General features: G+C 51.9%; 7 protein-coding genes across 7 annotated transcripts; 2 read left to right on the forward strand and 5 right to left on the reverse strand.

Annotated features, from left to right (window-relative positions):
* Positions 1-375: 375 nt before the first annotated feature.
* Positions 376-1,665, forward strand: A1O1_04921 (uncharacterized protein; the record flags this gene model as incomplete). Its single annotated transcript, XM_007725810.1, has 1 exon — positions 376-1,665. One exon carries the CDS (start codon positions 376-378, stop codon positions 1,663-1,665), a length of 1,290 nt encoding a protein of 429 aa, XP_007724000.1.
* Positions 1,666-4,283: 2,618 nt separating this feature from the next.
* On the reverse strand, positions 4,284-4,938 carry A1O1_04922 (uncharacterized protein; the record flags this gene model as incomplete). Its single annotated transcript, XM_007725811.1, has 2 exons — positions 4,284-4,478; positions 4,525-4,938. 2 exons carry the CDS (start codon positions 4,936-4,938, stop codon positions 4,284-4,286), a joined length of 609 nt encoding a protein of 202 aa, XP_007724001.1.
* A 3,864-nt stretch (positions 4,939-8,802) lies between these two features.
* A1O1_04923 (uncharacterized protein) lies at positions 8,803-10,065 on the reverse strand (the record flags this gene model as incomplete). Its single annotated transcript, XM_007725812.1, has 1 exon — positions 8,803-10,065. One exon carries the CDS (start codon positions 10,063-10,065, stop codon positions 8,803-8,805), a length of 1,263 nt encoding a protein of 420 aa, XP_007724002.1.
* An 84-nt stretch (positions 10,066-10,149) lies between these two features.
* Positions 10,150-11,708, reverse strand: A1O1_04924 (uncharacterized protein; the record flags this gene model as incomplete). Its single annotated transcript, XM_007725813.1, has 5 exons — positions 10,150-10,638; positions 10,753-10,837; positions 10,929-11,066; positions 11,141-11,210; positions 11,282-11,708. 5 exons carry the CDS (start codon positions 11,706-11,708, stop codon positions 10,150-10,152), a joined length of 1,209 nt encoding a protein of 402 aa, XP_007724003.1.
* A 905-nt stretch (positions 11,709-12,613) lies between these two features.
* On the forward strand, positions 12,614-14,464 carry A1O1_04925 (uncharacterized protein; the record flags this gene model as incomplete). Its single annotated transcript, XM_007725814.1, has 7 exons — positions 12,614-13,101; positions 13,176-13,234; positions 13,306-13,407; positions 13,463-13,632; positions 13,727-14,085; positions 14,167-14,340; positions 14,401-14,464. The coding sequence occupies 7 exons, from the start codon at positions 12,614-12,616 to the stop codon at positions 14,462-14,464; spliced, it is 1,416 nt and encodes a 471-aa protein (XP_007724004.1).
* A 1,965-nt stretch (positions 14,465-16,429) lies between these two features.
* Positions 16,430-17,224, reverse strand: A1O1_04926 (uncharacterized protein; the record flags this gene model as incomplete). Its single annotated transcript, XM_007725815.1, has 2 exons — positions 16,430-17,045; positions 17,109-17,224. The coding sequence occupies 2 exons, from the start codon at positions 17,222-17,224 to the stop codon at positions 16,430-16,432; spliced, it is 732 nt and encodes a 243-aa protein (XP_007724005.1).
* A 4,387-nt stretch (positions 17,225-21,611) lies between these two features.
* A1O1_04927 (uncharacterized protein) lies at positions 21,612-23,390 on the reverse strand (the record flags this gene model as incomplete). The annotated part of the gene is made up of 1 exon (XM_007725816.1): positions 21,612-23,390. The coding sequence occupies one exon, from the start codon at positions 23,388-23,390 to the stop codon at positions 21,612-21,614; it is 1,779 nt and encodes a 592-aa protein (XP_007724006.1).
* Positions 23,391-23,673: the final 283 nt, after the last annotated feature.

The raw sequence follows: 23,673 nt of genomic DNA on the forward strand, positions 1-23,673 counted from the left end.
ACTCTACACCCTCTGATGCAAAGAACATCACCAATAACACGCTCATCGAGTCCGACCGTTCGCATTCAACAACCCACGCCAACGCTCGCAGAACAACCACCAATGCTGGCACAAAGTCCAATGGTTGGTGGATGGAACGACGTATATCATACAGGAGGCTGCCTAAGCGCACTCCCCAAGAATTTTCAAGAGCAGAAATTTCATAAGAGAGGTTCTTCTGGTTCTTCAGTCACCTCGCTTGGCCCACCGTCGCCTCTTAACCACAACACTATATACCCTCACATAGTCGCCACCTCCGACTCTGCAAACTTTCCCTCCACCTACGACTTCGAGTTCAATCAGACTCCGCATACCGCCAAATCGGACTCTGCTATGATGTATCCTACAAATTTTGGCGCCGTTGACATGAGGAGGATACAGTCCACAGGCACCGACGAGCGTGCCTCGTATGCCATGTCCGGACCGCAGTCGGTTTCGACGATGAGTCACAATTCTCCTGCGACGCCGCATACCACATACGAGCCAGAGTACGACGAGAAGCATGTCTATGGTGAGACCACTACCGACGACGACGACTTGTTGTTCCAATACTTACAATTTGACGCAGGCTACCCTTCGGCCGCGTACCAGCAATCACTGCAAGATGTCTTCCCAGACCAACAATACGCCATGGTATATCCTCAGGCACAGCAGCAGATGCAGCGCATGGGAGTGCCACAACACCGGCAAAATATGATGGCGGATAGACTTCAGGCAGCGCAACAAGACCATCTACGCACCAATTCGCCGACGTCGAATCCTCGAGACAATTCACCGTTCCGGCAGAACTCACCATACGGCATGCCTGCGCCACCTCAACGGCCTCCTACTCTGCAGAAACAACGGACATCAATATCACCTAAGGAACTGATGTTGGATGACCATGATATTGAGGACCATCAAACACCACTGTTCCCTGATCAGTCGCATTCCATGTTTGTCAATCACAGAAACCCGTCGAATCTCTCAACCTTTTCGACTCCCACCTTGGCACCTTCGGAGTCATCGATGCAAATGCCTCAGCAGTATACTTTCGTCGGCCAACCCGGCCGGCCGCAGGACTCCACGCCGGATTTTCCGGCACATCTTCTGTCGATGGAATCGACCGGTGATGAGGGACCTTCGGAACCTTCTAGTCAGCAGTCGACGCATCAGCAGCAGCCTCGGTCACAAAACCAGGCTGCGCCTCAAGGGCAACCTCAGCAGCAGCGGCCTGTTGACACATCATCTGACTCGGGCACCTACTCATGCACGTATCACGGATGTCACCTACGGTTCGAGTCACCGGCGCAATTACAAAGACACAAAAGAGAAGGCCATAAGCAGGCATCACCGACTGCGTCAGCGTCTCCTAATCTGTCGCTACGCAACTCTCAGGCTGGTCCTCACCGATGCGAACGCATCAACCCTAGTACGGGCAAGCCTTGTAACTCGGTGTTTTCCCGGCCCTACGATCTGACCCGGCATGAGGACACGATACACAATGCCAGGAAACAAAAGGTGAGGTGTCATCTCTGTACGGAAGAGAAGACATTCTCTCGCAACGATGCTCTCACCCGCCACATGCGTGTGGTTCACCCTGATGTCAACTGGGTTGGCAAGCAGAAGCGGAAGAATGCGAAGTAAGCATTCTGGACATGGGTTTCTAAGAACGTCTTTTCGTCAAAAGGACGCATTTCTGTCTATCAAAACCGTCTATCAAAGCCGCCTTGTGGGCCTGATACCACCGGTCACTGTATGATTATGCTACGATTTTGAATGCGCGCAGGTGTTGGCTGGTTCAGATGGGTTTCCTGTCCTGCTTATGTCAGCGATTACGGTGATGCAAGAAATGCAAAAAGACTGAGCACGAGGAATTATGGGTCTCGGATGTGTTTCATGCAGGGCGCCAGGCGCAGGAGTCGACACCGATTGTTTGTTTCATGCACAGTGACAGAGCGGCGGTCTCGTCCTTTTGTTTTGTTTCCCTTTTTTCCATGGACAGGGCATTATTGATAGAGTGGCTGTACCAACACGGCTGTCAAATGATTCGGGATTGATGGGTACATGGCGAGATGGGTATGTTCTGTTTCCACAAAATTGGTCATACAGTGCACTGCATATGATACACCGGGTGATGAAGTGATGACGATGATGGGTGGATTTAAGAATGAATGCTTATCAGCCTAAGGGTATTCCATGGAAATAAAACACTAATTTCTCTTGATTGATTTTCTAGATAGTATCTATATGTTCTCTCAGCTTGGAATTTGGTTGTTTCCAATACTACAATAGCCGTTCTGCTGTTGATTACTAGTACGAGTATCCCAAGTACTTAATGCCTGCAGTGTACATAATACTTACTACTACGAGTATACCTAGTATAAGTACCTGCCCGTTCTTGGAGGGTTAATAGAGAAATACAACGCCTACTATGTGTATATTCCTGCTTCAGATTCCCACCGTGGGCTTTAACGTGCTTGACGCAGTATACTTATGGCAAGTCACTTACTTACCCTTCAAAAATGACTACTACTTATGCATACTAAGTACCGGAAGCTCATCCCGATCTTCATTTCCAGTACCAGTACCAGTAATGTAATGCGTGCATGCATCATAGTGCCGTCCTAACTCATGAACATCACCAACGTGATGTAGAGGACGGTTGACATCATCGATTACATCACCCCACCTCTTCCCTTGAGTCAGGACGGATCCTGAAGACACTATCGTCATTGGTTGGCTGCTGTGTTACGCTACGTGTTCTGATTCGGCGCCGTTTGTGGAAAATCGAAATCGAAGATCTTGGGAGATCGGTCAACGGATGGCGGGTCAACGGCGGATACCAGGTAAGGTAAGTAAGTGCTAACCAGTATTGTACTTAACTGACTCATTTACAGCGTGCATTTATTGTCGGGTCTACTTAGTAAGAAGTACTACACCCATCATCCATCATCACTCTGGCTGAAAGTGCGGACGGACTTGTGCTTTTCAATGTCAAGTAAGAAGAGGTCAGTCTGTTACTACTAGTTACTGTGGGTGTGTAAGGCTGTTGCATAGGTACCATGTACTAGCAGTACAGTAACTGACTGCGACTTCCTACAGCATGCTACTACTAGTAGTAAATGAGCTCTTTGAAGGAACTACCACTGTAACTACCACTCCGGGAGCATTTTTCGCCGTATTTGTTTCAGTATCGCTCTTTCCTCTGCTTTCTTCGTCATTGGTTACTTATTATAGGAGCCGAGCACTGGTTCCTAGGGATCCCGCATCCCCTACCTCGCTCTCAAAGTCACGATCGTGCCTTCGGTACCTACCTATTATATAGGTATAGATACTAACTCAACCTACTAGTAGCCTACCTAAGTACTTCCCCTGGCACCTAGGTACTATCCAATACCGTCTTAAAGCCGTATCAAAGCTGTATCACAGCTCGAAGCCGTATCGAAGCTGTATCGAAGCTGTATCGATACAAAGCGCATTCAACTTTAAGGTCTAATAGATTTTCCAATCTAGTTTTTAATCTAGTTTTTAATCTAGTTTTTAATCTAGTTTTTAATCTAGTTTTTAATCTAGTTTTTAATCTAGTTTTTAATCTAGGTCTAATCTAGACCTAGAAACTTCTACTACTAGTAGCTACGCCTTCAAAGCAGGTACTTGCTGCTTAAGTAAGTAGAACTCGTCTTGCTGTATATCACAAACCAAAAGAATAAGTTTCCGACTCTTTTAAACGAGTGCTTGGTTGCTTCTTGTCCAGAGCACCCACTGCGTGAGTGGTATCGAAGAAGAGAAAAGCATCAAACTGCAATGACAGCTTCGCGCCGTTGTAGTGGCCCTTGCGCATATCGAGTTGGAACCGAGTGAGACCGGTATTATGGCACACCCTCTCCCAACTTGACCTTCATAATTTCCAAGTCGTCGTCCCACTCGTGGGCGGCCGCCACGGTGCCGTCGTGAGTCCAGCAGCCCACTAAGTAGGACAACGTTGTTGAGCCGTTCCCTGCACAGTTGGCCGAGATTGATTTCGCCATGAGAGATGCCCATGTCGGTGTGTCTGTGGCTGTTATGAGCCCAGACAACGGCTTTGGATTGCCGGAAGTCGAGGAGGCGCTTTCAACGTCGCGAACATACTAAGTAGTATGGCCGTCGCGGAGATTACAGGTGATGTCGTCGCTGTAGTACATTTTCCGGTAACTAGTAAGTACTAGGTACTACTCTTCGGCATCGACCACCAGGGTGGCGTTCTACTCTGCCCTGTGGAAGTACTATTCGCCGTCGTGGATTTTGGCCGAATACTCGAGTCGCTTGCGGAGCAGCTCCAACAACATGTTGATCACGTCGGCCTCACATGACTTGAATCTCGATCGCATCCTTAGACCGTATTCCTGCTCCTGCCCTGCCCAGCGTGAGAGCTTGCTGTATCGCCGTCGGGCCTCGTCGGCCATCCCTGGATCGACTGTCTGTAGATACTGAATCACTGCACTGATCGAGATCCAGGCCGTATACACCAGCCCGCTCGCTGGGTGGTACTAGTCCATCGTTGTAGTCTCGTAGCCAGCGGACAAAGCCTTGGAACTCGCGATTACTCCACATCCAAGTTGGGAATCGCTTGAACATGGCCTGTCTGGCCTCCATTCTGCCTGGGTGTTGAGGCCAGCGTCGGACATAGTGGTCTATGGCCTCGGCGTCAGGCCAATCAACCTCTAGAGCCACAATCTTGAACCCATGCTCCTTGATCAGACGCTTGCTAATTTCGGCGCGGGCGGCGTAGAATTCCGAGGTGCCGTGGCTTCCATCTCCTAAGGAGACAACATTATATTGCCCGAGCCAGTCGAAACTCGCAGCAAATGCGGTGCCGTTGATGGGCGGCAATGCTTTGGCCGCCTTTCGCATGCATGAAGCAAGTGTAGTGGTGGACATGTTAACATCTCGGTTCTCAACGCACGAAGAGTCATACTGAGAACAGGAGAGGACGTCTTGAAGAGTGTTCGTATTCGAGAATTTGTTCTTCTGGTACCAGTTGCTAACCTATGAGGTGAAGTATGGAAATACTTATGATCGACAAGATTTGGAGTCTTCGAACTGCGAAGAAAGTCTCTCGATCCATCTGTTACCGGATTGGTTGATGTCGCTTTCTGGAAGATGCCGCTTTGGGAAAACCCGGGGCAATTGACGTCATTGTGACTTTATCCTCTGCTGCCGCCAAATGAGAGGCAAGGCTGGCGAGGCCATAATATAAGGTGTTCGCGATAGCACAGCGAGACGGCGGATATCGCACCCAATGAACATATAGCGAAATACTGGCTGGACTGGTCTGTGGCGGAAGGAGGTTGGCGGACCAGGGAATTGAGACCAAACAGTCGTCAGCGACAGCCTTGCGCGAATCGGTCTGCCGCCTGCAACATTGATCAAACCCATAATGCCGCTGTGATGTTCTGGCGACCAACAGGCGCTCACCATCGGTCGCACGGGGCGGGTGCGTGCGAACCAGCGTGGGCTTGGACGCGAACAGGTTGCTTTGATCAATGAGCAGGGCAGAGAAACAGAAGTTGACTCACTAGACTGCGCCGAGACTGATATTTTCATGGTGTCAGGCCCATGTACAGGACATGGGAGAGCAGACAGGGTAGGGTAGGGTAGGGTAGGGTAGGGTAGTGCGCAAAGACGACAACAACCTAGTAACGCCCTCGCCCCCCTGGCTCATGCATGCAACTGGCAGTCCCGCCGATAAGACTCAATGTGCTCACAGACTCTGGGGTATGCGAGATGCCGGTCAGAATCCAGCCACTTGACCAAGTTGCGTTGGCATCCTGACACAGTAGGTAGAGTTCCGAATCCGGCGAGGAAATTGGCAGCCTTGCAACATCGTCTGTGTAGTTGTGACGAGGGAGGGCCCAGGCTGCATCAATTGCAAACAACTTATCCGGTGGGCCCTCGGAGCAGCGAACCGAGTTGTTACAACATCGAGAGGTTTCCTTCAAGGACATATCGCACACAGACTTACTGAAAGCAAGGGAGATGTCCATCCAGTCAGGTTTCTCCAACTTGTGCGACATCATTAGTAGCTCACCCTAGACGTGCCTTTATCACGGCTCAGGTTTCCGTTTTGTATTCGATCTCGATGATAGGCGGCAGTAGTCATATCACGCCAAAACCTGGTCATCCGTGCCATGCGGCAATCATTCCACGGTTGGCCAAGGTTTGCTTGGTCTCGAAGTGGTGTGCTTTTCTCTGCTCGAGCGTGCGCTTGTGAAGTGGGGAGTTCTTTTCCGCGAAGGGCCCGATCAGAAATATCTCCTGATGAAACGGCACTCTGGACGAACCATTGGTCGCTTGCGCAGCGGGATGCAGCTGTGGCAGGTTCCGTCCAAGCGACGTCGGGATGATGATCCAGAGACTGATGAGTCCATGAAAACAGCAAGGTTGACTTGAAGACATGACAATCTGGATCTCTCAAGAGGGAAGGAGCTCACCAGCCACAGTGACGCCCCGTCGTTCTTTACAGAAACCATACGGACGAATTACTGACAGTAGTTTACTTGTAATGACAGTCACATCAAATATCCTCGTACAACGGTGTATCTGGTATGGTACGCAATGTTGTACCTCTTCTACACGGCTTATGCCTGGATTCCACCACACCGACTAGGAACATCTCATTAGGGAACTCGGACTGTTTGCCCTCTTGTCAGATTATCGAAACCGACCAAGGGCTCACACAAATCTCAATCCCCGGTATCAAGATCCGCCTGCGGAGCCATGCAGGAATGCCTCGCTTCCAGGCGCAATATGCGGACAGTTCGGAGATCGTCCGGCCCGTCCAATATAATCCCTCACCACTAAACACGAATTCTTGCTTACATCAACAGCACTCATCATCCTCATCCTTCCCAGCCAAGGCCGCTGAGCCTTGAAGTTGACGTCTCGCCTTGCGTATACACCTCATTGTCATCCACAGCATGATGACAGCGGTCGCCAGAAACAGGTAGCCATCACGAATCCCGATGCAGCCTTCCGAACAGCCGCTGGCTTGGAGCATTAGAAAGGTGAGAAAACAATGACAAACTTCGCACGGGATTACTTTGTCTGGACGATCTCGGTTGAGTATGCAGCCCTTGACGGCATAGGCTGTCGTTATCAACAAGGTTCAGGCGAGGCTGGTATCCCTACCCCTAGGCAAGGGTGACTTCACCCCAAGGCCAGGGTGTATCGGGCACCGAATGGCGCGATCTCCGTAATGACTTCGCGGGATATTACTCAATACTGCAAAGTCTGGCTCATCTTCCACGGCAATTTGTCTACACCCGGGAAAATCATGGGCTACCTTGGCTTTGCATTCGACCGAACCTAGAACGGTAGGATTTCAAAATATTCTACCGGTCGGAGAGCCGAAAGTGATCACGGCTCTGTATTTCTTCTCGGAGCACACTCGGGCAGGCACTGAGATCCATGGTCGCGTTTAGACCATCGTCTCATGCTGACCAACATCCTCGTGGTCCTCAGTATTGAGGCTGCCATAATGGGATTACTCTCTTGCGGATCTGTGCGAGGCTCGCCCACGGGGCAGGCTCACATAATCCCGACGTTACCTGCGCTCTCCGCCCCTGTGGTGCTCTGAGAACCCTTTCCCTTGTTTGGAGGAGGTCACCTTGCAACAAGACGACAACCGGCCCGACGGCAGATGGAGCTCTAGCCGAGGCGCGAGGATCCCGATGAGACGACTGCGCCTGACGACCAGTTCCGGCGGATCAATCACCAAGGAGACCCCTGGGTGGAAGGCAGGCCACTGAACACCGGGGTGAGATTTTCATTGCAGCATTGGCGGATCAACGGTGTAACGCAACATCGTCGCAGTATGCGGAACCGTCATGTTCATCTGCTCATATATCGATTTGTCACGCATACCCATGTCTCATTTTATCTTGAACCAAGGACCAAAAGCACATATGAAGTTGCCGTTGTACAAGAGCTCACTGGAATATGCCAAGGTTTATAAGAGGCCTCTACCATGAGATCTGCTCCCGAGGTGTTCCAGAAAGTCCAGCTTTCGTCTTCCGATAACGCGTGTTTGATTTCTCGCAGTCAGCGACCGGAAACATGAATGAATGATACAGTCGTCTCGGCAGTCATCTCACCCCGCTGGTGGGCGTTGCAGATTGGGAGTCGACGATATCAAATGCAACCATGTATCTCTGCTCGTATGCCAGTGCATAGTTGCCGTGACATATATCAATGATATGGTGGCCAGATCATGATGTCAGTCCGCCCCAGTCACCATCGCGGCCGCATCGCAGCTGAGTCCTGATCATTCCCATCAACCTTGTGGCTTATTGTGTTACCAGGCCGCCGAGCCATATCCGGTGATCCTACGACCACTTTCTAGCCGTGTCGTCAATCGTGGGACATGATCATCTTAAGCTCCAGGCATGCCCTGTGTGTTCGTTATTGTTCACATCCCTTTAATGATTGTGGCGCCCGGCCCTGGCGAGGAAGAGCATAAACAATGACGTTATGACAGCGCCAATCGCTTCACCCAATATTGCCGACCAATGGCGACTCCGGCATATGTCTTGAGTGCCAGCCTTGTGCTTCGGATCCATTGAACAAGGCTGAGTTAGGAGTCGCGCTTGGATTAATCGTCAGCACCCATGATTCCTCCCACAATCCTTTTCGTTTGGAGATACTATCTGAGCAGAAACTACCGACGCATACAGCCTGCGACACTTTCGATACCTTGGCAAAGAAACCTTCCATTAATTCATGAATCTTGTATCATAACACTGATCATGCATTCCCCAACATAGGCGCCCGTCGAATCCACTTCCTCTCCTCAATCTCGCGCAACACCCATCGCACCAGACTGCGCCTACTCAATTCCGTGGTGCCTGTGAACTGTCGATCGAGGAATCCCGCGACAACCTCGGCGTCTGGATTGCCATCCGTCAAATGCGGGACACGGAAGACCGTCCATTCCAGATCTCCAGCACCTGCACCTGCATCTCCATTTCCCCTCCCTCTTTCGCCTTCCGTGTCCGCAGCTGTTCCCTCTCCGTCTCCGTTTCCGGCTTCAACAACGGCGTCCGCTATCCCCTTCATCTCCGCATTCCCTTGCGGCGCAAAAAGCGCCGGGATCAACGTATACAGCCACCATTTCCAAGACATTGACTGGTTCTCGGCCGGATACACAAATGCCGTCGGCGTGCTCAGCACCATGATGCGACACGGTCGATGATGCACGCAACATGCCTTGATGGCCGGCAGGATCGCCGTCCGGAAAGAATCCACGATCGGATGTGTGGTGTCGCGCGTGAAGATCGCTTTGAGGGAAATGTAGGCGCCGAGGAACGATACGATGGTAGTCACATGTGGGAAGGTGGTAGCACTAACATTGGCAGTGTCCAATTCGGATGTAGAGAGTGCGGCTCTCAAGGCATTCACATCGTCCAGATGTCCTTCGACAATACGTATGCGTGATGGATGTATCTTGGACTGGGTGGTTGCGCCCTTCCCTTCGCTTTGCTGCGACGTCTCCAGTACCGATTCAGGCAGTTTCGACCTTGAGCCCGGCCGAACATATAATGTCAAGAATGGCCTTTGAGGGTCAGGCATCTGTAGAACCACATCGATGAATACGAGGCCCGATGCGCCTGTTGCGCCGAGGAGGAGGATGTGCTGATGTTCCATCATGCCAGAGGATCGCGATATAAAGGTCGGAGCTTTGCGAGGACGTGTTTGCTGGGCTGCCCAGACGGTGTTGTCACCCCAGTCGACAAGGCAGGCATGCTCGGCTGTTATATGTGGCCTATTTTTCCTTGTCATCCACGCCGGAGCCCAGACACGCTCCTTCCGCGAGGGACGCGACAGGTCGGCTGATAAAAACAGTGGTGGTGGTGATTTCTCAGCCTCGCCGCATTTTCGTCCGTGGTCGGGGATAAAAACGCCGATATTATCAGGCCGAAAAAAACAATCACCAACAATTCGGCCCTCCTTGACACCGTGGACGGACACGAACACAGCAGAAAGCACGAAAGAGCCTCGCCTCTCCATAAAGACAGTGTTGCGTATGCCAATATTGGCACACCAATCCGAACAAAGTATGATTTCGCTTTTTATCTTCAACCGCTAGTAACGCTACAAATCCACCGGAATCTGTGCCTCTCGTCCCCGATAATCGCCTTCTCTTAGATTGGCGTTATGCACCGCCTGGACTTTGCCCTCCTTCAACACCTTGGCCAATGCCTCCTTCCGACTAACACTGTCAGGAACATGCACCGGGACCTGGCCCTTGATGGTGACCCTGACGCCGCGCCGGTTAAGAGGCGCGTAATCATGCGTGGCCCGATGCGTGACGGCGCGATTGTCCCAAAACGCGACGGAGTTCTTCTCCCACCGGAACCGGACAAGTTGGTCCTGCGCGGTATGGATGTGCGTGTAGAGAAGGTCCAGCAACCGATCGGATTCGAACCGGTTCAGGCCGTCGATGCGTCTGACGAATCCGGAATTCAGGTTGAGCACTTTGTATCCGGTCACCGGGTGGGTGGTGACTACTGGATGTAAGGTTTCGACGGGACGGTCGCCGGGCTTGACTCCCCAGTGATTGAGGACGGAATCGTAGAGGAGCTAGAACAAATTGTGAGTATGAGTAGGTTGTGGGAATGTAAAAAGAAAGAGGCCAGGCTGATTATCCTGCAATTCCAAAAAGGGCATATCGTCTGGGATGGTGGCTTCGCTTACCTCGGAACTGTGCCATGCTTTCAACCCATCGACGAATTGCTGTAGCGGTTTTGAGAGTGTCTCGTACGTGCCGTAGCCGGAAATCCTGGATATTTCAGATGTTAGAGATATATTATCGAGCAAGGACAACGAAGTCCCGAAGATCATTCATGTTTGAAATCAGGGTCACTTCTTACCAGTTCGTGTCACCTCCGGTCGGAGGTAGCTCTACAACCCTTAGCATAGAGAAAGAAGGAGGGTTGGCCTGGAAGCTGCTGTCGGCGTGGAAGTCGGCAAAGGGCCATTTGAAATGGACATAGGTATTGCGGAAGTCCCTACGGAAATGGACGATGGTTGTTAGCATGCTGGAGATACCATATTCGAAGGTGAGTTGTGAGTTAAATCATACTCTTCTTGCTCTTGGATAGTGGTTGTAACAGGTTTCCCAGATTCAGGATCAGGATCGGTTTCCGGTATACCTGTTCCCGAATGTCAGTACTTTCGAACGCACGAGTCAAATAGAATCTGCAGTGTGATCTCGGGGCCATACCATAATAATCGAACAAGTCTCGTTGCTGTTGGGTTGTTATGTCTTGGTCCCGGAAGAAGACCACTCCTCGATGTGCCACAAGCAAGGCCAGCTCATCCTTTTGTTTGTCCGTCAATTTGGACAGCTGCAGTCCCGAAATGAGCGTGCCTAGCGACGGCGTCAAGTCTGTTCTTTTGATCTCGCTGTTTCCAGAAGGGAAGAGGTTTGGTAGGTTTGGGTCGGCTGCCAGTCCACGGTCTTTGGGCACGACAACCGGCGCTCGAACGCCCTTTGCTGGTACATGGTCGCCCAGAGGTTTCAGAGGTGTAGCAATCTGGTGCACTGCAGGAAGGTCGGCGGTCTCGGGGTAATCGATCACAGTTGGTTTCTCATCGTCGAGGTGGTCTGTCGGCTTGCCGTCGACCGTAAGAACTGGACCAGGGGACATGGTGGAAGTTTGGGACAGAGCAGTTGGCTACAGGTGTTGTCTTCAGGAGGTAACAGTGCCAGTCGATGTACGATTCTGGTCCAGCAAGCCTACATTTATGCGCCTCGGCGGACAACTCGAACTATATCGTCGCGAGTAGCAGCGAAAGCAGCACCCACCATTTGCAGCGGCCGTGCAGAGATGGTCCGCGTTGTAGACCTGCCACTTGGTGATCCTATCCGATGTGTGAATGGCATCATTGAAGCTAAGATTGTACCATAAGGTCCATAACTCCAGATAGGGGGTTGTGATTGCAGAGATGCTCGTTTGAAGTGGACCATATCGCGGTTTGATTCGACCGTTGCGGTGTATACCGTACCGGCTTTCAGGGAAGCGCGAGACCCACTAAGTCTCCACCATAATGGCTTGCCTTGCTCTCTGTCCACCAATGAGACGAGCCATATCCCAGTCACGTATGTGTGGGAAACGCTGGCGTGCTTGCGTTCAATATCTCTCCGTCCATTTGCTCTTCTGAAAAAGCTTGCAAATGCTTATTTATTGGCGACAAGGCATAAAAGAACCACAGTTATGGCTCCATGGCGCAGCACTGACCCATAAGATTGGTAACGATCCAGCTCACCAAATCTCTAAACACGCATTCTGAGCCGTCCAGAAGGGGTGGAGACCAATGGCGTGTATGGCGTGCTGGACCGAGATATGGCTCGGAGCATTTGTGATCTCTGCCAGGCGCATTTGCAGGGCATGGCCGGAACAAGGTCGATGTCAAACTCAACACATGGCAACCTCCACAGGCGTACCAAGAGGCTCATAAATACTGTGCACGCCCCTGCATTTGTACTCGCCAAGGTCGTTGTGAGCAGAGATTCTACCCTTGATCCGACCGCAAATCAAGGCACTCCTCCAAGATGGCCAGTCGCTCGGAATCATCCGGGGATGTCACACCCCCCTTGAAGGAAGACGACCTCGCCGTGTCCGTTCTCGACCCGGATCAGCACGATAGAAAGGACGAAGGCCTTGCGGGAGAATACCCTCAAGAGAAAATTCGAGTACCTCTCTTTCGATCAACTCGTTTTCAAGCTGCGGTCATCGCAGGGGTCTTCTTTTGCGGGCCGGGCATGTACAGCGCGCTCAACGCGCTGGGTGCTGGAGGACTGCGGAGTCCACACCTGGTCAATATCACCCAAAGCATGTCCTACGGAGAGAACGTTCTCTTTGCCCTTCTCACCGGTGTCGTGGTCAACATTTTCGGAGAACGCCTGACGCTGAGCGCCGGAGTGGCCGGGTTCAGCATATATGGGGCATCACTTTATTGCAACAATCGTTATGGCAAAAGCAGTTCATGGTTTCTGTACTTCTCCGCGGCGCTCCAGGGCGTACTGACTGCCATCCTATGGTGAGCTCCAATCCAACACTGGGCGGTCCAATCTTATTGCTTGCCGGGTGCTGATCAACATCGGCTGGATCTAGGGTCGTCCAAGCTGCCGTCATGCTAGCATATCCCGAGCCTGATTTCAAGGGAAGATTCAGTGAGTTTTCAACCGGACGCCCAAGTACTGTCATTTGCCAAGCTCATACGCTGACTGTCAACCCTGTTCAGTCTCCATCTGGTACGCCTCTATCGCCTGTGGTCAGGCGGTTGGAGGGATCATCGCCTTGGGCTTCAATGCGAGGAATGCCGAGGCTGGTTCAATCACACCAAGTAGGTGAATGCCCTTGGGTGTTGCTTTCACCTACTGACAGTTCGATCTCTGCAGACTCTTATATTCCGTTGATCGCGATAGCCGGACTCGGCCCCTTCATCGCTCTTCTCCTGTCCTCACCAGCGAAGGTCGTTCGAAGGGACGGTGTTCGAGTCACCAGTAATAAACAATCAAACCCATGGCAGGAAGCGAAGAACGTATTTTCCGCATTAAAGAGAAGAGAGGTATGCACAACTTCGGAAGCACGGTCGCCGTGGCTCCTCAGATGATTTCTTGATACTCCCATATCTTGCAGAAGACTAACCTGGCGCACAACAGATGGTCATGCTCATCCCTCTGTTCATATTCTCACAGTGGTTTCTGTCGTACAACAACAATTTCACGGCTATCTACCATTCGGTCAGAGGCCGCTCGCTCAGTGGCTTCCTCAGTGCCGTATGGGGGATCGCCGGCACCTTCTCCTTTGGGACATTTTTGGATTCAAAGACAGGGTGGGGATTTGCACCAACGCGAGCTGCTCGACTGCGTCTCAGTTTCTATGTCATATATGCCTTGTACACCATGGTGTGGGTTTGGGCAACCGTCGTGCAGTGGTACTATTCCAAGACGCATCCGGTAGGACTGGATTGGACGGATGGCGAGTTCTATGCCAGCTTCATGCTCCTCTTGTTTTGGGCGTACGTGAACATCTCCCTTTCTGCTGCAGGGCGCATTCTGCCTGTTTGACGAGGCTTGCTGACCATTTTTCATTGACATAGTTTCGTTGATCACGCCTTCCAGACATTTATGTACGCGACAGTCGGTTCACTCACAGATGACGTCGATGAGTTGGAGAGATACACTGGATTTCTGAAAGCTGTCAATACCGGTGGTGCAGCGCTCGGCTATGCCGTCCAGGTGGAATGGAGCATGATGGGTTCTGAGGCCTTGTTGTAAGTGGAATCTAACTTTGATTTCCTGTTTGGCCTGACAATTCTGACTCTGTATTTCAGGCTCGGCCTCTGGGTCATCCAGATCTGGCCGACTTGGTTGGTGATCCGTCGCTTGACCAAGTGAGGCCGTGTGGGCAATTCTCTCCGTTGAAGATGATGATTTGCAATTTCCCCACTGGCAGGCTTGGATCGAGACAGCCAGGGTAAGAGGAACTGCGCATCAAAACTCGGTTACTGCGGAGGTGCCTTCATAGAGTCAAAAGCCTGATTAGATTCTTTGGATTAGCGATAGAAGAGCTGATGAACCCAAAATCATGACCATGACACGAACTTGAAACCGGATGCGATCCCGGCGAGCTTGAACGCTGATAATGCTGGCCTTGGCGCCAAGGACGACAGCCTTGTCTCACAACTTGAACTTGAACGCGGTAGTAGTACTGTACGTACTACAGCCGGCGCTCACACATACATACTAGTACCAGGTATACCTTAGTATGCAGTGTATATCCATTTCTCAACTACAGTTACTGAGACCGCTTCGTGTACATACGGGTAAGGGCACCGTATACGTGAGGACGGATGCCAAAGATGCTATTGCCGTTTCCTCTTCCTTGCCGCCACTTCGTGGACACGCTCCGGCTCTCGTCAAGGCTACTCGCAGACAGCCGCCATACACGACAGATATGTTGAAGCGTGCAAAGCATGCATCTGACCAAAAGTTCGTGGACGACACCCATACCAACGAGGGGACAGGTTCGAACAGCCAGAATTCCCTGAAATGGTGAGCAGGTCCCTCATGCACATAAGTGCTGGAAGAGCACAAGGATGCGCATAATAGCACGGTGGAATGTTGGATGGTGGCATGAGCACGAGCATGAGTATAGCTTGCCTGAACACCAACATGCACCTTGAACATCATGAACACCCATCAATGGTCTCACAGACCCCCGCCCCGCCCCCAATCAACCGCACTCCATCCTATCAGTCTCCGGCAACCCGACTTTGACTTGACCTGAACTGAGCGGACACCCACCTTTTCATGTATCACCAAAATGCAACACTCCACGCCCCTCTCGAGGCTCCTCCAGGTTTGCCCTCTCCCCATGCGTTCATGCACGTATCCGAACGGACAGCAGACAGCAGACAGCAGACAGCGGACACCGACAGCCACGTTTCTCTGAACCTTTTCTCTGTGACGTTGTTGGCATATCTGTTCAGCATGTTATCTACCCCTGTCACAGCATAGCATACTGTGCTGTGCTGTGTGTCCCAAGTCATATGTCAGTCAGAATGACCAGAACCTACTACCTGATGCAGTAGGCGTGGAACGACAAAGCACGGAGGAATGGTAGGACACGCACGGGCTGGCAGCCAGGCGTCCCGACAAGCCTGTTACACCAGGTGGACCAAAATATATGACATTGATCACTACAGACCTTTAGACCCTCAGCAAGGCCAGGCCAGGCCAAAACATTCATCTGGACTGCTCACTGTACTACTCAAGCAATCGATTACCATGTTTACCATGTGCTTAGGCCCAGTGGTATGCGATGTATCCCGGGACGGCAATTGGTCCCTGTTCCACGCTATACAGTAGGACTTCTATAATCTATGGGTACGGCACACCATCTATAGTCTAAGAACAGTGAGGGAACAAAAGAAGCAAGCAGGAAACAGCGCGCATTTTTCAAGGTTATGTATTTCAAAACACCTGGACAAAGCAAGCCCCATGGGCGCGCTGTACTCTGTTGTGTTCTGATCCGAATCGATGAACTTGACATACCAGAGTAATACAAGACATGAACCCAGTCCGAAGCCCAACGAAGATGACCCCTCACATCCTATGGGGAGCCAGCATGCGTCCATCTCATCCACAAGTCTATCATAAGAAGGAACGATAACGAATGTTTACCAAATGGTAAGTTGTTGTTTGTTGTTGAGGTCAAGTGCCGTAGATGTCACCATTCATAGATTGACCAAATTGCCATATGTTGTTCTTTTTGAGATATCCGTATCCAATGTCATTCACCACCATGCACTATCACTAACTCCGTGCCACCGAGTTCGGTATAGTATAAGTTGGGATCCTTTAGGCCAGGGTCGTCTTGAGTGTGGCACTGGAGCCCATGCCGCCACAACCGCCGGAAGGCGCACCGTCGTAGGTGCCATAGTTTGCTCCGGGCTGCGATCCGTTCTCGCAGTTAACTAGGACGTAGCCGGTGGTGCAAACATTTCCGGAGGCGCATTGGAAGACGCAGGTGTTCATGTCGCTGACGCACGAGGGGCCGACAATGCTCATGGAGTGACCGCTCATGTTGACCTCTCGTGAGACATCAACAACACCCCATTGTCCGAAAGTGAATTCACCCCAGGTGTTGGAGGCCTGGCCATTGACCAGTTGGGTGTCAGGGTAGATGGCAGTCCAGGCACCTGAGGCTCCGTCTGCAAAGGAGACCCAGAGAGACCCTCCAGCAGGAATAGAGGCAGTGATCGAGGGTTGGACGGCATTGATCCAGGAGCCGGCAACACCCCAGATGACGATGATCAAGTCTTCACCAGATTCGTTGACGAATTCGTTCTTGTAAGCACCATCAGCGCCCAACCAGGCGTGGCCGTTGGCGACCGCCGAGTTGACACCAAGGGCAGCAACGCCCAGGGAGGTAAGCTTGCTAGCATCCACGTCGGTCAAAGCTGTGGCACGTTTCCTGTGGTCTCACTGTCAGTCCTCTTCCTGCCTCGCGTAACCGGATCCGGAAGATTGGTCTTACTCGGCCTGGACGTGGTCGTGCTTGCGTGCATGGCTGTGCAAGGCAGAGTGGACGTGGGCCACGCTGGCAGCATATGCTTGGCCGATTGCAAGGGTGGCCAGCACCAAGGACTTCATTGTGTAGCGCATCTTGTATGTCTTTGATTTCGGTGTCGAATTTCAGTTTCCTTTCTTGAGGGTCCGGTCAAGAGGAGGATATGCGATTGAAAGTGCTGTTTCTTCGCTGGAAAAGGAGCGGTTTCGTGTAGGTTGGGACGATCACAGATCGAGTCTCTGTAATGAGTGTATAGGGGTGGAAAAGGGAATGACGAAGCGAAACGAGGCTCTCGCGTGAAAGAGTGAACGCGAGCGTAGGCTGGTACGGCTGGGGGAAAGGAAAGGACGACGTTTGAAAAAAGCGTCTGTGGGTGAGGTTATAATCTATCAAGCAGTGGACACGAGGTGCACGAAAAGGAACGGAGAAGGAGAGGAGAGGAAGGTCAGGAACATACCCAAGCAACGCAGAGATGCAACAACAGACAGGCCCAGGGAGATGCGGATCCAACACAGCAGAAGCGGAGCAACAACACCAATGGGCATGGTCTGCCACAGCACTCGACCCATGGCCGTGGCGTTCGACGGCCCCAGAACACCCCTGTTGCGGGTTGGTTCCTTGGGCTCCCTAGGCTCCCTATGTGTTGGGTCCGCGCCAGTGAAACGTCCTAGCTCCAGTTGACTTCTGCCAATTTCCAGGCGCTTGACGAATGGTGTTGACCGTGTCCTTCGCGTACCTGGCGCCAACTGGAGCTTAGTCCAGCCCCTACGTCAAGCCGCGTAGTAGATCGCACTCGATCACTGCTTTCATTTCGGCACCGGGCACTTGACAGAAAGGAAGGGGCTGGAACCCAAAGAGGAATGACTCGCAGTGCGTAAAGTGCTTCTTGCAACAACACGTCAACTCCTGGAATGTGCAGAGCAGGCGGACGACCAGATGGCAGGTTGACTAAGCTGTTCGAGGCCTCGTACCGAGTCCGATCCAGCATCGTGGCATCCGGTCCGTGCGCACACTTTCTCGGGCTAAGAGAAAGGCCCCAAAACTGCCAGCACACAACGAGCCGGGGGGTCTAATAAAATGTGTTGCTTCCCCCATCAAACCGCCAACTTCCACCACTGCATATGCATGAATGGATCGTGATGTGATATGCGGTGGGAAAGGTCCTTGTGACCAACAACCGGACAGACCCTGGGTGGGAAGTCGACCAATGACATTTACAGTTGTGTGCGCTTTTCTAACAACCATATGGGTAAGCCCGAAAACTCTGTCGATGAGATGCCATGTCGGATGTATAAGGCTTCGTTCGAATGGTCTCAGGACTTCGCAGCACCAGACGGCAATGGTACACCTGTAGCTGCAGTCTCTACTACTCAACCCCGAGACAAACCGGCGCCGTTATGCAATAATAATTGAACCTGCAGCGAGATGCAAGGTCCGCCAGTGAGACCTGCACATACCATTGGCGCATGGTGTTTGATGGCTGGATCTGCTTGTCCGAGTCTTCCTGGGTGACACCTCTCACGGAGTCGTTGTCAGTGGCGCTCTCCAAGACCTGTCTGGCAGGGATGTCGCCTAAGTATTCTGTATTCTAGATGCAAGGTGCATTTGTGAGGGGCAAAGGCGAACGTTGTTGCGGCGCAAAGCACTGAAAGAAGGAAGGTGTTGCCTGGGCCATTGCCATGTGGGTTATGGAGTGGATTTCCCATAGCATTTTTTCGGGCAAATCCCATCTCTGTAGAAGTTCACCCACACACCATCGCAGCTTATACACCCGCACGGTGAAGAGGCTTCTGCAGGTACTAGCTTGGCGGCATCTGGCTTTCCGCTAAAGACCGCAGGTTCTTCCTTCGGAACGGTTGGCGCTATATTGCCAAGAGACAAGTCTGTAAGGGACGAGCCATTTCCTACTGGCTGCGTGTTAAGTAGTGGATGCCAGACCGTGCGTAGTCTTGATCATGGCGCCGGCAACTTTGATACAATCCTTGCTTGACACGTTGGGTTGCGGTCCGGACAATGGCTGTTGGCGCCGACAATCGACCAACGAGAGGGTTTGCGCAAAAGACATGTCCGATGTATTCTCCATCACGACTTTTCGAAGTCTACTTTGCTCACCGTGGTGGCTGCTGGTAGCGGACCATAAGGTGCACTTTCCGGATGCAGCAACCAGTCAGCAGCGATGACAAGGCACGGCTCCCTTCTCTGATCCCTGGATCGATTGTTAGCGCAACGGACTATCGTTATTTCGACCTCTTGGACGGGTTGCGACAAGTTCCGTAGATGCAAACCTCGGTAGGGTTATATGTGCAACCCAGAGGGTCCTTGCCGGGGAATCTTTGTGTGCTCTGCATGCATGGCGTGGGACCATCCCGCTGTTGACCACTCGTCCTCCCTGCATGCCATCCGCAGAGTCTTCCGTCGTCAAGCCCGAGGGTCTTTGCCGGGTGCGATAGTGCGTCCGTTTAGCCGATTTGTCCCTGCAACCTCGTGTCGGTAGGAATTTTCTGTGGGATGATGGGGTAGTTCAGTCGGGTCCTGATAGCTATGGAATTGTCACAGGGCCACAGTCTGCTCGGAGGTCTGAATTGTACGCTCTGCAACTTGATGAACTCGAAAATTTCAGTGATGCAGCCTGCATTTGGAGACCGGGACACGAATACCACGTCGGAAAAGGGTCGGCGAGGCAAGAAAAACAGACAATCTGGCCGAAGCAATCATGCCACGGGAGAGAGCAATAGAGAAAGAGAGAGGTGATCTGGTTCGCATGTGCACCTATTGAGCGGCATGCGAGTCAAGTCATCCGCATATCTTTCCCACCTCGGCTTCTTTGATCCTCATACTCTCTGGAACGGCGTGCTGCATGTCGTCCTCTTACCACCAAGCGTCCATGACTCTTTCTTGTGTGTGCGATAGACACCTGCCGCTTGTAGCTCGTAGCTTCGCTTCTGTCCACGCAAGGGTCCATGGACCGTCGGAGAATCGGAGGGGACGGAACCGTCGAAGGGGATCTAGTATCGTGAAGATAACAGAGGTCTCTGTTCCAAAAAGTCCATGCCGGGATCTCGGGCAAACAGCACAACAGCCATTCGTCGATGCCGCCTACCGTAATGCTATGAGCTGGTCAGAACAGTAATGGATGAAGTCAAGACAAAGGTGAGCTCGTGGGTAGGTACTTGCCCTGGCACTGCACGGTGCCACAGTGGCCGATCAGGGGGCAATCGCAGGCAAGCGCAGTCTCCGCAACAATGTTTCTCCATCTCCGGCTCCAGATCCCGTGACCCATGCCTCCTTTTCAAATCAACTGCTGACAACAGCAGTGGGCTTGCGTGGCCCGATAGTCCCACGCCAATCTTTTCAGATGAAATTAATCTCTTTCGGGCTTTGAGTCGCCCACTGCATCTTCAGCATCGGCGGACGCTCGATTAGCGCAACCACAAGCAGGCGAAACGGCTCCCCCCCGCAAGCGCCTAATATAAACAAGCAGTCGCCTACCTAAGGTAGGTCTTCTTTGGGAATCAAGCCACTTTGACCCCTTGAAGAACCGCGGCCTGAGGAACAAAGAAGAAACCAAGCTATAAGTCGCAGCAGAGAAAGAAAAGAATACTCGTGGATATGTAGAATCAGGCACCTGGCTTCAGCGATTTACACTTCTCGTTATCTCGAGTATGCATTATTGCTGAGGGAACATAGCTTTCAAAAACAGGACCCACGTCTTCATACGAATTGAGCTCCCCAATCTCCATAGCCATATGTCTATCCCAACATCGACATCCACAAGCGCGTTTTCGCGTCTGGAGCTAGGTCGTCGCCTAAGGGTTAGGCCGTCAATCCAGCCCAGAGGGTCTGTACTTAAATCCATCGTGGGATTGGCATAACATCGACACGTAATGATACAGAAAGCAGTCTGCCGCACCGTTGAGCCTGCCGAACCTGCGAGCTGGACGATGCGTGATACATGTCAGGCTCGCTATCTTGCGTCTAGTTGCTGCCACAACTAATATACAACTCCGCCCGAGTGCTAGATCCTCACCGGATGGGGCAGGTTGTCTCCGCCAAAACGCGTTGTTCAACAGACCTGTCATTGTGACTTCAGCTTTCACGTTCTCTGAGAGACGTGGCCGATCTATGAGACGGTGAAGATATCTTCTCAGCATCAGCCTGACACTTGCTGGCTAATGGGTCACCGCTGGAGATGGCTGCGGATACCATCAACGGGCTGACTTCATTTGGTCGTTTTCTGCAGGGTAAGAAAGTGAGATGGGCCGCCTTGTCTCGCCACCAAGCTTGATGATTTAGGGCACTGCTTTTGCGGCTGGCGTCCCTTCTCTGTTGACCAAAGTCATATTGAATGTAGCCATTGTAGCAATCGTTGCAAGCATAATGTGCAGAGAGTCCCTTTAACCGAGATATTGGGAGCATGAGTATCACGCTTTACAAGTTCCAACATTTCTTTTGTGTTAATGGCAGAGCCACTTATATCGGAGAGCTTGAATTCCTCTCTGGAGCAGGGGAGCTGGTCCGCGAGGTCGGGTGATCCATTGGATCTTCGAGCAGGTCCGCTAGTCTCTTCAGCCTGACTTGTTGAATGGGATCATGATAGAAGAACCTCTCCTGAAATGTCCTCAAAATATCGATCGTCGCCAAATTTGGATGCTTGGAACGAAACTGTCGGATCTGCTCTGCCAAACCTGTCGCAAGCAGCTGATCCAGAAACCATTCTTCCTCCACTCCGCCAATTGAGGAGCACATGGCCCCGACGCTCAGAACCCACATCCTCACATCGACCAAATCTCCCCACCGAGCCAGGGCACAAGCCTGTCGATGTAATATTGCTCGCAGTTTCGGAGCAATCAGACATCCCAATCTCTGTAGACCCAACAGCACCATCGAAATAAGAATCCACATGATAAGAGCAACCCGCACAGCGTCGTGGCACGGGTTTGATGGCTTCATAGACAACAGACGATGCCTGATAGCTGCATGCCGCCATTGTAGCCATCTAGCTGCATGTTTGGTGGCGTCTGCCGGCCCTGTTGCTGCGTGGCGTAGGACCCAGGCACATTCTGCCGTCTCTTGAATCACCTGTCCTAGGTCGTCCGGAAAATCGCCAGCGGTAACCCTATCCAGGAGGGCTGGGGCGATACTGGTGAGATCTGGAGCTTGAGCTAATTGAAGTGCCGGCGGCGTGACACTCCAGTATGAGCCAGGATCATATTCGCACGGGAGATCACAAGGCTCCAGGAGAACGGCCGACACGTGTCCGTCACCGATGATGAAAAGCTCCTTCACACAGGGATCGGGGATCTGATCGAGGCCGCCCCAAGAGGCAAACAATGCCTTCGCTGCTCGCATGTGTATTTTAGCTGCGGTATAGTTCTGCCGGTATGCTTCTCCTGCGTAGAGGTGGAAGATGATCAGAAGCAGTTGATGTCTCGATGCCGAGCTAAAGCGGCGCCTCACAGCCGTAAGAGCGTTCCCCATGTATTTGTCAGTACCTTGACCTGGTATCGAGTCTACATTCTCGATCCTGGCAGCCATACAGGCGAGAATAGCATTCATCTCCACCTCGTTCTGCATTGCACGTCGAATCACGGCCGGCGCGGAATGTTGATAAGTGTACGAGCCGCCAGGAGACGTCCGACTCTCGGCGCTCCAAACACTGGGATGATACTTTTCGCAGAAATACCAACACAGTTTGGCAACATGAGCGTCGAGCTTGACCACCGACTGAGAAAATGGATCGAGAGATGTGCTCGAAATCTGGGTGATGTCTCTTGGAGAGTTGGAAAGATGCGCGGAATTCAGAAGTACAACCGACTTTCCATCCTTCTTTGAGTCCTTAAAAAGCTCGTATCTCCGGGACCCATCGATGCTCTTACGTAGAGTTCTCTTCGGCTGAAACTTTTCGAACTGGCCACGACGCCGACGTTGGCTGTGCGAGCGAGGTCGAGAAGGCAACGATGATTCGATGGCATCGTATTCCTCACTTGACTCTTTGTTCGTTGGCAGGCCGGAGAAATCGTAGCTTATAGTGGCCACATCAGATTCAGATGAATCGACCATGGTACTGAAGCTCTCTCGAGCCGAGCTTTGTCTGGATCCGCGGTTATACCGCCCACGGCTGGAGGCGGATCGATTGTGCTTTCGGCCCCTCTGGACGTGGGAATTAATGGACGATTGTTCTGTAGAGTTGCTGCGTGTCAAGGATGCACTGCCGGCATCCTTATTAACGAATAGGAATTGAGGTGGCATATTGTGTAGTCAGGTACGGCGACTTCGGGGCACTTCATGCTTGACGCTACGATGCACCATCGAATCGAAGATTGCCGAAGTTCAGATAGAGGGTCTCCTGTTGACGTCAGTGCATGGATAGCCCACCCTCTCTTGTGGTTTCGCTGCGCAACCTCCAGAGGTCTCTTATCAGCTCGAGGGTTTGAGCAGCATTGCACCAAGAGCTGTTGGGCAGGTGGAATAATGTATTTTGCCCAGTTGTCAGAGACGAGCAGAGCAAGAAGCACCGACACAACATGAAGAT

This window comes from Capronia coronata, assembly GCF_000585585.1.
Source record: "Capronia coronata CBS 617.96 chromosome Unknown acBCG-supercont1.4, whole genome shotgun sequence".
NCBI classification, from domain to species: Eukaryota; Fungi; Ascomycota; class Eurotiomycetes; order Chaetothyriales; family Herpotrichiellaceae; genus Capronia; species Capronia coronata.